General features: G+C 36.6%; 1 protein-coding gene across 1 annotated transcript in view; it reads left to right on the top strand.

Moving 5' to 3' along the window:
* Nucleotides 1-230: 230 nt before the first annotated feature.
* The window catches only part of LOC132559599 (coiled-coil domain-containing protein 91-like), a 37677-nt gene continuing 22988 nt past the window's right edge, over nt 231-14919 (top strand). Inside the window, exons 1-7 of the mRNA XM_060224264.1 lie at nt 231-281; nt 4950-4998; nt 5483-5570; nt 6832-7040; nt 11836-12363; nt 13873-13971; nt 14533-14640. Coding sequence (XP_060080247.1) covers nt 4960-4998; nt 5483-5570; nt 6832-7040; nt 11836-12363; nt 13873-13971; nt 14533-14640 — 1071 coding nt within the window. The 5' untranslated portion in view covers nt 231-281; nt 4950-4959. The remainder of the gene's footprint in view (nt 282-4949; nt 4999-5482; nt 5571-6831; nt 7041-11835; nt 12364-13872; nt 13972-14532; nt 14641-14919) is intronic.

Below are 14919 nucleotides of genomic sequence, written 5' to 3'. Positions count from 1 at the left end.
AGATGACGCACAGAATCTTTTCTCGGAAATTGATTGGATACTACAAAGTCGTTCCACATAATTTATCTACAAGCAAGAAAAAAATTCAGTTGTCAAAAGAGTTAAACTTTCTTTATTCAAACACACAATTCCTAATAATGTGTGTTTGACAAATAGCAATAATTAAAAATAAAACAAGCAAGCACCTATGGCTTTCCCATGAGTCTAAGTAAAAATGTCAGCTTCCATACTTTGAGTCGTGTCAAAATTTCGAAGTTCCATATCGTTTGAGAAACATTGAGGTAAATCTTGTTATTTTTGTGAATTGTCCACCGAATGTAGATTGATATGTGGTACATCAAGCTATGTCAAGCATATAGACTCCTCACCAGAATAATTAGTATTGACTGAGTTGAAGAAAAAGAAGAAAATGACTGGAAACCTGTTTGTTTACTAGTAGTTGTTTGGGTATCGTCGGTGCGATTGACTGGACCCCCACGTTTATTTCATGTTCCCATTTCCATGCGTTTAAGCATAACCACAGACTGCAGTTTGTTGATGTTATCATGTTAATTCCTGACTCTCTGCATATATGACAAAAGATATTCAATTTATTTAGCATACAGAAATACTTGTCTGACAATGGTATCGAATGGAATACATCACAGTTTAATGGAACCCATATATTAGCCTAGCTTCCTTAATAATAAAACCTGTCTGAAGTCGCTAGTTGTCAAAGGTTCATGCAGCGTAATTCATCGTATGTGACAAAGTCCATAATTTTATTATTGATACGCCGTTAAACAAATGGTATACATAACTAAAATTTTGCTCTTGGATACAATTGAAATCGTGAAATGGTTTTGGCTACATTTTTTTTTCGTGTTCTGTTACATATAGCACAACCAGTCACACGATACATTTGACACTAAAGTGTTACTTTAACAAACAATGTCTAATAAGTAAACATTGTTGTACAATGCAGACACATCTCATATGATCTATTTTTTTTGAGATACCATTGAATTGCTTTGACATTGTTTTGAAGCAGAGATATTTCCACATGATGACATTTGTGCTTGGTTACATTTATACATGTACTTGTGTCAACACCGTATCATGCAGATATCCTGGACAAATAGATAAAAAGATATGTATCCCTGTAACGTTTCAGCAACTGGTAAATTTAAGCTTATTGAATTGAAGGATTTTGATAGTTGAATTCCTGTACTTTTTGATAAGAATGCCTATCATATCTGCTTTGATTGGTGATATGAAAGTGTTACGATAGTATTAGCATACACAGATTCGGATTTTGATATTTATGTTTACATAAACATTACCATATACACATGTAATGTGTATGTGTGTGCACTAATCGTGCAATAAGAAGCTTTACAGAGGATCAAGAACATCCATGTTGTTTATTTGTGACTATAATAGGTCACACCATGGATACAGTCGTACTTGAGGATGCTCCGTAGCCAATGTATGTATACGTCCCATTTATAAAGTATAGTATTAACTTAGAATGTGAGTTGACTTACCGTAATCTGTGTTTCACGCTCTGAAAACGGAATGAATACGGCCAACTGTCACATCTGTCAAACCACCCTATATTCTCTGGGTCGTGCATGTGTAACTTACCAGAACAGTGACTTAATAAAATTATGGCGCGATATTCAAAACTTAACATTAAACATTCCGGTTTAACGGCATGTGACATACATAATACAGGCATATTATAACTATCATGGCAAATCACTTTGAAATATGAGCAGCAAATGAAAAAAACTTTAACTCTTGAAAATAGGGCTCCGTACCGGTACTCAATGTGTATCGAAAACCAGTATTTTAAGTTCGATAGATATATCGGATCAAATGTTTCTGTATCAAACAAAATATTGATCATTAAGAGAAATAAATACACTGTGGAAAAATACCACATTTAGTTGTTTTTTGTCGATCAAATTTCATTGTGAGTGTTTTCGCATTGTAAAATCAACATTTTGCTAGAATAGAGAGGGGCTATCTGTGACCTGAGGTTATGAATATTAATGAGGAGTAGAGTAACACACAGAAACATTCCCGACAACAGGTAGCTAGGATGAGAAATTTTATAAATAAATATTTTAATGGATAGAAAGCAAAAACAACGCAGTGGTTCCCTTTCGAAGGTTGTAAGAACAACAAATACAATACTGGAGCACTTTCGCTCCACAGTCATTTTTCGTTCGATGTCATTATAAAGTTCCCGCCCACTCTAGATACTAGTCTTTACTGGATGTCATTTAGCCATGGCATCGAGTGTTTGATTGAAAACGCAGGCAGATTAAGAATGAATAATTTATGTTTATGTTTTCTTGGTCGTAAATGTAATATATTCAAACAAATATTAATTATTGGGAATGATTTTGCATTAACAAACCAAACCATGAAGAAAATGTTTTGACTTGAATCACATGCGAAATTACAAGAGGAACATTACGGCTGTTCGATTCAGAATTTTTCAATAGCTTCATTAAGACTTGTACATGCCTTCCTTTCAACTTTGTTCTTTTGTATTTATAGTTGTGTCATAAATAAAGATTGGCTTGTCTTCAAATTACTTGCTTACAAGATGATAAATAATAACAGATGATATTTTATATCATATTATTAAACTGTATTCAAATGTCATTGTGCAAATTGCTGCAACTTGGGTTCGAAAATAAGGAACCTCAATTAAGAGGCCACCTCTCTATAAAGGCCACTTTCATAATTTCCCAACAGTGGCCGTTTAATACAGGTTAGACTGTATATAGTATGGAAGTGATCAGGAGACCATCCTAAATTTAGTGTGAATTTGTGGATACAAAAATATACGCCAAATAACATACAATGATTAAAGGCAAAACCGGAAGTGCAAGAAGTAGCAAGAAATCGGCTTCTAAACTGGGATTCAACTCGAAAGAGTCCTTCAACGATGCATTGATGGTGGAACAGTATGCTGGAAGGAAGCAAAGAAGTACATGAATTGTGATTGTTGCCAGGACCTATTCTGCATCAGATGTATGGATTTTGATTCAAAGAAATAGGACATCTTATCAAAATCAGATACAATATGGTTTTGTCCACCATGCAGAATGACAGTCGAAAAGAATATTCTCACGGACAGAAAAATAGAAGAGAGGTGTAGGTAAATCAGGCAAGAATTTGAAGACAGAATTGAAGAACTTAAAAGAGAGGTAAAAGGGTTAATTGCTAAATTGGAAATGAACTTGAAATCTGACAAATCTGCACCAAACAAATACAAAATTGTTGCTGAAATTATGTAGCGAGCAGAGAGGGAAAACAACATAGTCTATTTGGAGTTCCAGAACAGTCCCATCATGACGGAAAGAAACATATGGAAGAAAATGCTAAAGTTGTAGGAAATTTATTAGAAGTCTGTGGAGTGTCAAACAAAGATAGGCCTAGAAAAATTATATGATTGGGAAAGAGACCAGAGTCTAGTGACATAACCAATAACAGCCAGCCTATTCTAGTTTGTTTTGAGTCGCAACAACCAAAGAAAGGTATCATTAAAGGAAGCAAAGCAGAAAGAAAACAATGAAACGGAGGATTATGTATACTGTGTCCGTGGACCGCCTTGGAGTAGAAAAATTGTGCGCCTGCCCGGAAACAATATATAAAGAGGAAACTTTTAATGCCATTTCAACTTGAAAATTGTGAATTGTTTATGCTTTTTAGCTTTTAATTGGCTATATATATGTAATAACTGAAAATCTTAAAATTTTTATAGGAAACATCTGATCATCATATAACTTTAGATTTTTATAGGAAACATCTCCTGATCATCATATAACTTTAGATTTTTATAGGAAACATCTCCTGATCATCATGTAACTTTAGATCTGGATATAGAGGCATTAGTTTTGTCTGCGTCCATTACTTACTTATTACTTATGAAAGATACAAATAGCCCTTGAACATCTATAATTAATAACACACATGAAGGCTAAATATTACTGCAAGCTATAAACTTAATTCAGTTTTGCTGTTGTCTGTCTGGACGGGTTGATTTGATCAAAACCGGTTACGTAAATATCATCCCCTTTTCTACCACTTCAATGATTATGAAAAAAATGAAGTTTAATCTGGCTTTATTTCTTTAATCATTACTGAAATCTAATATGGAAAGTTAAATATTTTCCTGAAGATTTTATATATTGGTCATCAGTTTGATTCTGAGTGTTTTTAATAAATGTATGTCTGTATGCAGAATGGTGCAACACAATAATATACATTTACAAATAATGCATTTTATGATAAAATTAATCATGGCATTTTATGACATTTGCTATCACCAAATTGAACACAATGAAAAAATCTAGTTTAAAGACATGAACAATTAACTGTAGTGTTTGTGCTATAAATCATCTCAAACCAATATATATGCATCACATATAGGTAGACTTATACAAAACACTAAAATAACACTAACCAGAAAGGTCATGTAATCAGAAGAGTTCTAATTAATCTGTGGTTTAAATGTTGGAACCCTTCAGAGGAAATTTCACACAGCATTATAAAGAGAATGAAAGAAAATATTGGAAATAGGTTCATGAAAATTCATAATCATATCACATTTGTTATGAATAAAAAATGTGTTTTAACGGTTGATGTATTTGACGAATTTAGTTACTTTGAGTGTATCTGAAATCTCAGTGTTTAAGAGAAGATGCATGCAATGTACTTTATTAAAATGAAAAATTATTATTCAGATATAATTCTCAAGCAGAAAATCAAATGAACCATCTTTGTGTAACAGAGGTCATTATTCATTTCAACGCCTCCGCCAGGAATCGAACCCGGGACATCTGGCGTACTAGTCTGAGGCTCAACCAATCAAGCTAAAGAGATGTTCTCTCTAGCCAGGGTTACATTTGTAAAAACAAAACAATTTAATGTTTATGTAACTGTTTCAGATCTGCCCAAATGGATGATGATGATTTTGATGACTTCGGTGGATTTGAGGTAATTTTGCTGTATTACAAAATGCTAGATTTAAGGTAATTTTCTGTATTGCAAAAGTAAGTTATACAGACCAATTCAACTAATTAATACAGTTGTTCAAGAAGATCTTGGTACATCTGTAAATAGATACTAAAGCTTTTTTTGATTTGCAACAAAGCTAGAAAATGGTTCAAACCTGTGACCTCTGACTTACAGAATACAATGTACTTCCACTGCATGTACACTCCTTAATTCTACTGTCTTCATCTCCGGTTTTTGTAACCCAAGTCAAGTACACACAATGATATATAATTGAAATACAACAACATTGTCAGAGTGAGATTTGAACCAAGGACCTCAGTGCTCTGAGCTCCATAACAAGATGGACAGATCTTATTCTGCTACCTGACTAATGTGTGTCACTCTATCAATGTATTAATTTCAAAGCTTTAACCAATATTGCTGTGTCATGAAAATTACATGTGAAGTTTACTGCTTTATCTAGGCAGCTGAACCTGTTCCACATGCACCAGTTCCCACTGCCGGACAGGGACAGCTAGCAACCCCGTCCCCCTGGGGACTAATCACAACAGGTCAGTACTTCACCTGGGTAAATTACCTCCCTTTTAGATGTTCTTAGTCCTGCACATTTAAAATGTTGGAATTTTTAAGGGAAGAACTGGATCCATATATCAAAACCATTTTGGTCAATATATAATTTGACACGGAAAGAAGTAGTCATATGGAATAGAACTGTTTTAATCACACACACAGCTATTGATTTTTATATTTAGAGTTAATACAGCAAAAGATATTTTAAGCTTCTAGTAATCTATGCTGTCCCAAATGTATATTTCTGGGTGAAAGAAATGACAATCATGCAGGTTCTTTCCACTCATTTGGGAATGAGCCTTTTGGTTCCGTTTGGAAAGAAAATTGTTCAGTTATGAAGGAAATGTTAAGGAGTAAATGGTAAATTTGGGGAATTTAGCCATATTATGAAATAAGTCCAATTGGCAATGGGGCCCATATTCAGCTCCACAGGGCCCTCAGAAAAAGCCTTGCAATGTCTTTAGTAAACAAAACATACTGCATATACATACCAGGGCTGATCCTGGAGGGGGGCCAAATGGCCCTGGACATTTCAATATTGAAATTGTTCCATTTTTCTCTTTTGAATTTTACATAGAATGCCCCATCTTGTTTTTGATATTGACTAAAAATTTCTGAAATTGGCCTATTGCTCTCAGCTGCCAGGATTTTCATTTAGATACCTGTTACATTATACATTTTCCTCCTCAGTGTAAGCTATGATTTATATACCATTACTTCCTATTGCATTCCAATGGCAGAATATACTGGGTCCAGTACCTGTGATACGAGCTGTATATAGGGTTTTTCATTTGTTTATAGGGCTATAATGATACATGTTATCACTGATACAATGCATTTCATGATACACACCCTGATTTTATGATTTTTGTATACAGTGCATTTGCTGTGAGTAATACTTGTTGCTGATTTTAAAACTCAACTGCAACACATTAACATATCAGAACAAAATGAAAATGTGTATTGTATTCAAAGTATTTACTAACTTATAGGTAACACTTTTAAAAACATAAAATAAGCCTTTTTTTTGCTCTAGAGTAAAGAAATCTTTAAAAATCATTCACAACATGACATTGAGGACACAATATGTTTATCACCTATTTTAAATGATTACTAAATGATATATATTGAAAAAGCAAAACGATATCAAAATTTGAATCAGAGCATGAATATTGTCATACACATTGAATTGCGATGAATCTTTTCACCCTTATTTGTTTCCCCTGCTTTTCCTTTAACTAGCTTATAGTAATGTTGGAGCTAAGCCAGATTTGCTATGTAGAGAAAACAAATTCCCAGAAGTACTTGACCCAACGGTGACAAGTGGTCCAGGAGTGTCCAACCAGGATCAAAATGGGGCCACAGGCCAACATGTGGAGGAAGCCAGTGGAAGCTCTGCATCATCCCAGGCTTTTGAAGTACAGTTTCCAACTGGTGCAAGCGATTCTGTGGTAAGTGTAATGTGATTGTAAATGTACTACAGAATTATCAGTAACTGTCCACCTCTGTACCTGACTCATTTCAAACAAACTTAGTGACTGTGTCACACAACACAAATTGGGTGACCATGTCTCACAACACAACTGAGTGACTGTCTCAGAACACAAACTGAGTGACTGTCTCAGAACACAAACAGGGTGACTGTGTCTCAGAACACAAACTGAGTGACTATGTCTCAGAACACAAACTGAGTGACCGTGTCTCAGAACACAAACTGAGTGACCATGTCTCACAACACAAACTGGGTGACTGTCTTACAACACAAAGTGGGTGACTGTGTCTCACAACACAAACTGAGTGACTGTGTCTCACAACACAAACTGAGTGACTATGTCTCATAACACAAACTGAGTGACCATGTCTCATAACACAAATTGAGTGACTGTCTCAGAACACAAACTGAGTGACCGAGTCTCAGAACACAAACTGAGTGACTATGTCTCAGAACACAAACTGAGTGACTGTGTCTCATAACACAAATTGATTGACTATGTCTCAGAACACAAACTGAGTGACCGTGTCTCAGAACACAAACTGAGTGACCATGTCTCATAACACAAACTTGGTGACTGTGTCTTACAACACAGTGGGTGACTGTGTCTCACAACACAAACTGAGTGACTGTGTCTCGAAACAGAAACTGAGTGACTATGTCTCATAACACAAACTGAGTGACCGTGTCTCATAACACAAATTGAGTGACTGTCTCAGAACACAAACTGAGTGACCGAGTCTCAGAACACAAACTGAGCGACTATGTCTCAGAACACAAACTGAGTGACTGTGTCTAATAACACATACTGAGTGACCGTGTGACACAACACAAACTGAGTAACTATGTCTCAAAACACAAACTGAGTGACTGTGTCTCAGAACACAAACTGAATGACTGTGTCTCATAACACAGACTGAGTGACTGTGTCTCACAACACAAACTAAGTGACTGTCTCTCAGAACACAAACTGAGTGACCGTGTCTCAGAACACAAACTGAGTTACTGTGTCTCGTAACACAAACTGAGTGACCATGTCTCACAACACAAACTGGGTGACTGTGTCTTACAACACAGTGGGTGACTGTGTCTCACAACACAAACTGAGTGACTGTCTCGAAACAGAAACTGAGTGACTATGTCTCATAACACAAACTGAGTGACCGTGTCTCAGAACACAAACTGAGTGACCATGTCTCATAACACAAACTTGGTGACTGTGTCTTACAACACAGTGGGTGACTGTGTCTTACAACACAGTGGGTGACTGTGTCTCACAACACAAACTGAGTGACTGTCTCATAACAGAAACTGAGTGACTATGTCTCATAACACAAACTGAGTGACCGTGTCTCATAACACAAACTGAGTGACTGTCTCAGAACACAAACTGAGTGACCGAGTCTCAGAACACAAACTGAGTGACCATGTCTCATAAAACAGACTGAGTGACTGTGTCTAATAACACAATCTGAGTGACCGTGTGACACAACACAAACTGAGTGACTGTGTCTCAAAACACAAACTGAGTGACTGTGTTTCATAACACAAACTGAATGACTATGTCTCACAACAAAAACTGAGTGACTGTGTCTCAGGACACAAACTGAGTGACTGTGTGACACAACACAAACTGGGTGACTGTCTCACAACACAAACTAGGTGAGTGTGTCTCATAACACAAACTGGGTGACTGTGTCTTACAACACAGTGGGTGACTGTGTCTCACAACACAAACTGAGTGACTGTCTCGAAAAAGTAACTGAGTGACTATGTCTCATAACACAAACTGAGTGACCGTGTCTCATAACACAAATTGAGTGACTGTCTCAGAACACAAACTGAGTGACCGAGTCTCAGAACACAAATTGAGTGACCATGTCTCATAAAACACTGAGTGACTGTGTCTAATAACACAATCTGAGTGACCGTGTGACACAACACAAACTGAGTGACTGTGTCTCAAAACACAAACTGAGTGACTGTGTCTCAGAACACAAACTGAGTTACTGTGTCTCAGAACACAAACTGAGTGACCATGTCTCACAACACAAACTGGGTGACTGTCTCGAAACAGAAACTGAGTGACTATGTCTCATAACACAAACTGAGTGACCGTGTCTCATAACACAAACTGAGTGACCATGTCTCACAACACAAACTGGGTGACTGTCTCGAAACAGAAACTGAGTGACTATGTCTCATAACACAAACTGAGTTACTGTGTCTCAGAACACAAACTGAGTGACCATGTCTCACAACACAAACTGGGTGACTGTCTCGAAACAGAAACTGAGTGACTATGTCTCATAACACAAACTGAGTGACCGTGTCTCATAACACAAACTGAGTGACTGTGTCTCATAACACAAACTGAGTGACTGTGTCTCAGAACACAAACATGAGTGACTGTGTCTCATAACACAAACTGAGTGACTGTGTCTCACAACACAAACTGAGTGACTGTGTCTCAGAACACAAACTGAATGACTGTGTCACACAACACAAACTGAGTGACCGTATCTCATAACACAAACTGAGTGACTGTGTTTCATAACACAAACTGAGTGACTATGTCTCACAACAAAAACTGAGTGACTGTCTCAGGACATAAACTGAGTGACTGTGTGACACAACACAAACTGGGTGACTGTCTCACAACACAAACTAGGTCAGTGTGTCTCATAACACAGACTGAGTGACTGTGTCTCAACACAAACTAAGTGACTGTCTCTCAGAACACAAACTGAGTGACTGTGTCTCATTACACAAACTGAGTGACTGTGTCTCAAAACACAAACTGAGTGACTGTGTCTCAGAACACAAACTGAGTGACCGTGTCTCATAACAACACAAACTGAGTTACTGTGTCTCATAACACAAACGAAGTGACTGTCTCACAACACAAACTGAGTGACTGTGTCTCAGAACACAAACATGAGTGACTGTGTCTCATAACACAAACTGAGTGACTGTGTCTCACAACACAAACTGAGTGACTGTCTCCAAACACAAACTGGGTGACTGTGTCTCAAAACACAAACTGGGTGACTGTGTCTCATACAACAAACTGAGTGACCATGTCTCAGAACAGACTGAGTGACTGTGTCTCATAACCAAACTGAGTGACCGTGTCTCACAACACAAACTGAGTGACTGTGTCTCATAACACAAACTGAGTGACCATGTGACACAACACAAACTGGGTGACTGTGTCTCACAACACAAACTGAGTGACCATGTCTCAGAACAGACTGAGTGACTGTGTCTCATAACCAAACTGAGTGACCGTGTCTCACAACACAAACTGTGTGACTGTGTCTCATAACACAAACTGAGTGACCATGTGACACAACACAAACTGGGTGACTGTGTCTCACAACACAAACTGGGTAACTGTGTCTCATAACACAAACTGAGTGACTGTCTCACAACACAAAATTTTTCAAAATTATATTAAATTTTTTATACCCTGCCATTTTATGGTTGGAGGCATGATGTCAAACTGAACAGTGACTCCAGTGAGAATTTTAAAACAATTATATATTGAAGGAAATAAATTCAAAACCAATAAAAAGCTCCAACTTTTCATTGGGTGCAGGCCAGTTCATTCATGTCACTCTAAACCATACTTCTATTTTTGTTTGCTTTTTTGGTCACCTGAGCCGAAGATTGATTTGTCTGTCGTCGTGCGTCGTGCGTCATTAACTTTTCACATATTCAACTTCTTCTCAAGAACCACTGAATGGATTTTGACTAAACTTGGCACAAAGCATCCCCATGGGAAGCCGCTTCAAGTTTGTGAAGAAAAAGGGTGTGGCCCTAATAGGGGCCCCAGGAGGGGGAAAAAGGGGGTAAAATTAGGTAAATCTTTAAAAATCTTCTTCTCATGAACCAACCGTCAGATTAAGTTCATATTTGATATTTAGGGTCCTTATGGCAAGGTTTACAAAGTTTGCGAATGAAAAAAAAATCTGGTCAAAAACAGCCCCACTAGGGGGCGCTCAAAAGGGTCAAAAATTGAACTTTGACAGATTTCAACCAAATTTGCTAGAAAGCATCCCTTAGTCAAGAACATATGAAATTATGTTGAAAAAAGTGATTATGTCCCCTTTGGGGCCCATAGGGGGTGTAAAAGGGGCCATATCTAAAAACCTTATTTAAATGACTTCTTCTCAAGAACCAGTGGATGGATTTTGACCAAACTTGGCACAAAGCATTCCCATGGGAAGCCGCTTCAGTACCAAGCTCTGGCTTAGTAGTATTATATTTTTTGGGTCAATTAAACATCCATGATGGCCGCCATGGCCCCAGATTGGCTGATACATTTTGAACTTCTTCTCAAGAACCACTGAGTTGATCATGTCCAAACTTGATACAGATGTTCAGCACAATGTCCTGCATAAGTGTTGTTACTTTTTGGTTTGATTCAAAATCCAAGATGGCTGCCATGGCCTCTGATTTGCTGAGACATTTTCAACTTCTTGTCAAGACTCAAGAACTACTGGTTTGATCATGTCTAAACTTGATACAAATGTTCTACAGAAGGTCCTGGCAAGTGTTTTAACTTTTTGGGGCGATTCAAAATCCAAGTTGGTACAGATGTTTTACACACGGTCCTGCACAAGTGTTGTTACATTTTTGCAGCATTTTAAAATCCCCAGATTATTGACATATATTCTTCAGGTGACCGTTAAGGCCTCTTGGGCCTCTTGTATATTAATGTTGTCAATTTCATGGCTTTTATTTTCCAGGACATCAACCTTGATGAGGTGACATTGGCAAACAACATCTTAGATGGTCAGTTCCTGTCATCTTTGCCTGTGTCCAGTAGTCAAAGCAGTCATCCATCTTTGGCATCTGCTGTTGGCAAACAAAGCTCAATAGATAGTCAGAAAGGGTCAAATCTTGACTCTGTACTAGGAGAGAGTTTGCACCAAAGTTCTGTTCATGGCCAAAATCAAACAAACACTGCCGGAATTGAAAGGCAAGGTATGACACAAAATTTATCACAAACCAATCAGTCTAACAGTGGTAGATCAAGAGCATCCAATTCTTTTTCTTCCGACCGAAGATTATCGTCTGGGACTGAATCAGATAGGAAAGCGTCCTTGTCCAGTGACCATTCCTTTACACTAGGTACATGGGAATCAGACGTGTTCAATTCAGTGCAAACAAGTGTTACAAAGACAACAGTACCAAAACCATCGTCTGGTATGACTCCAGCGTCCCTATCTTCAAGTCTTCTGCCTGGTGTGGCACTGCCAAAATCAAATAGACAGGTAATGGTATTCAATACTTACATTTAGTCTAGTGTGGCACTGCCAAAATCAAATAGACAGGTAATGATATTCAATACTTACATTTAGTCTGGTGTGGCACTGCCAAAATCAAATAGACAGGTAATGGTATTCAATACCTACATTTAGTCTGGTGTGGCACTGCCAAAATCAAATAGACAGGTAATGGTATTCCATACTTACATTTAGTCTGGTGTGGCACTGCCAAAATCAAATAGACAGGTAATGGTATTCGATACCTACATTTAGTCTGGTGTGGCACTGTCAAAATCAAATAGACAGGTAATGGTATTCAATACTTACATTTAGTCTAGTGTGGCACTGCCAAAATCAAATAGACAGGTAATGATATTCAATACTTACATTTAGTCTGGTGTGGCACTGCCAAAATCAAATAGACAGGTAATGGTATTCAATACCTACATTTAGTCTGGTGTGGCACTGCCAAAATCAAATAGACAGGTAATGGTATTCAATACCTACATTTAGTCTGGTGTGGCACTGCCAAAATCAAATAGACAGGTAATGGTATTCGATACCTACATTTAGTCTGGTGTGGCACTGTCAAAATCAAATAGACAGGTAATGGTATTCAATACCTACATTTAGTCTGGTGTGGCACTGCCAAAATCAAATAGACAGGTAATGGTATTCAATACCTACATTTAGTTTGGTCAAGCATTTTCAACAAGGATAAGTTGATTTTGATTTTCTGTGATAAACTTTGGTTTGTTATGAAAGGAAATCTTGTAAAATTGAAGTTGATTTAAAAAGATTTTACCATACAGACTTCGTTGAAATAATGAAGAATACAATTTACAAGAAAATGTCATTTGATTCTTTTGTATCCTTGCAATATGTCCTCTTTTTAAGTTCAAGATAAAGATGAAAGACCATGAAGTTTAATTTTGTAGCAGTTCTCCATGCCAACTGATACTTAATGCTCCTTTACTATCAAACTTGTAAATGATAGCATGTATATGCAATCTTTGTATGATTACTGTTATCAACTGTTTATTCTTTTGCTTACGTTACTTCATGGACTGTGAAGTGGTTTAGTAATGTTTAGAATTCTGTGAATGGAAGTGAAGTAATCACTCATACCTAAAAATTGTATGGCACAGATGAAGTGATGATATTTTTATTCATTTGTGATACTTTTGAATGCATATTAATTTGACAAATTAGAGGTAAAAAGTAACATACATCACAGTTAAATTTTGCAATTTTGGTAGTATATACCCTTAACACAAACAGCTACAGTGTGTATTAGATCATATACCCCAAAATCTCAAGTGCATCACAAGTGTAATGTGTAAATTGACATGTGCATCATAGGTATACTGATTTTAGTGGCATATACCCTTAAAAAAGCAATATATCTCTAATTATAATTGCCACCTAACTGACTGTTAATTTATAAACTGTGGTATTTTTCGGTAAAAATTTCAAAAATGTCTGGTTACAACTTTATATTTTTGTTAATGACAGGAAGAGATATCATTACCTAACCAAGCTGTAATTAAGGAGATGACACAGATCCGGTCAGAAAGTCAGGCTGCGGTCAAGACGGTTGTACAGGAATATAAGGTATATTATTCTACTCCTGTACCACTATTGTATCTACATAGATGCCAACGTATAAAAAGGACCTTTTTTATTAAGGAAGTGAAGAGGATAGTGTCAATGATGACCATTTCATAAAAAACAAAAGTTATAATTTTTGATATTATATGGTCATCTATTTGTCGACGATACAATGAAAAACTTTGGGATACAAGCAGAATGTCTATGCAAAGTTGTTATTTTTACAAGATTTCATGATTATGAGGCATTAAAACTTGAATGAATCAAGTATGAAAAACAATTATGATGGTATTACAATACTTTAATTTTAAAGCAACATCACTAATGTAAACATGGCCAATTAAAATGGGTTGAAATCTGTATGGAAATATTTCCATCAAAATTCTACTAAAACCTTGTACATGCATGTAGCTCATATGGTTCATTCCAATATATATTTACAGCCAGTATATCTTGGCTCTCTTTAAACTTCTGTGTTCGTATATCTGTCTAATTCTTTCATAATATTCACAGTTTTGAATATGTTATTTGTGTAGAGATCAAACCTCTGTGTTTTTATCACAGGATCTGATGCAGACAACCCTGCGAAGCGAGCGAGAAATAATTGAAGGACAAGTACGTGTGTTGATACAGGAACAGGAAGACAAGTTTAAGAGCATGCTCAGTGAGCAGGTAAGGGTTCTGAAAACATGTACCTCAGGGAATAGATTGGCGGAAGGTTTGTGAATTATCTGAAATCTGGCCTACTATTTATGGAAACACTTTCATGCGCAAATATACCTTTTGTTCTCAGGAACAGACTCAAATTCTTTAGGTAATAAATCAGATTAATCTGAATACATATTTAATGAATTCAAGATTCAGTGAATTGAAGGAATTTCAAAAAGACTCTGATGTTATTGTCAGTGTTTAGGGTTTCCCATTTTTACTGCTATTTCATGATTTATGGGA

This window comes from Ylistrum balloti, unplaced genomic scaffold (genome assembly GCF_031769215.1).
Source record: "Ylistrum balloti isolate Yb309-2 unplaced genomic scaffold, AGI_CSIRO_Ybal_v1 Utg369568, whole genome shotgun sequence".
NCBI lineage: Eukaryota > Metazoa > Mollusca > Bivalvia > Pectinida > Pectinidae > Ylistrum > Ylistrum balloti.
The sequence above is the reverse complement of the archived record's forward strand: the minus strand, read 5'-3'. Positions and strand labels throughout refer to the sequence as shown.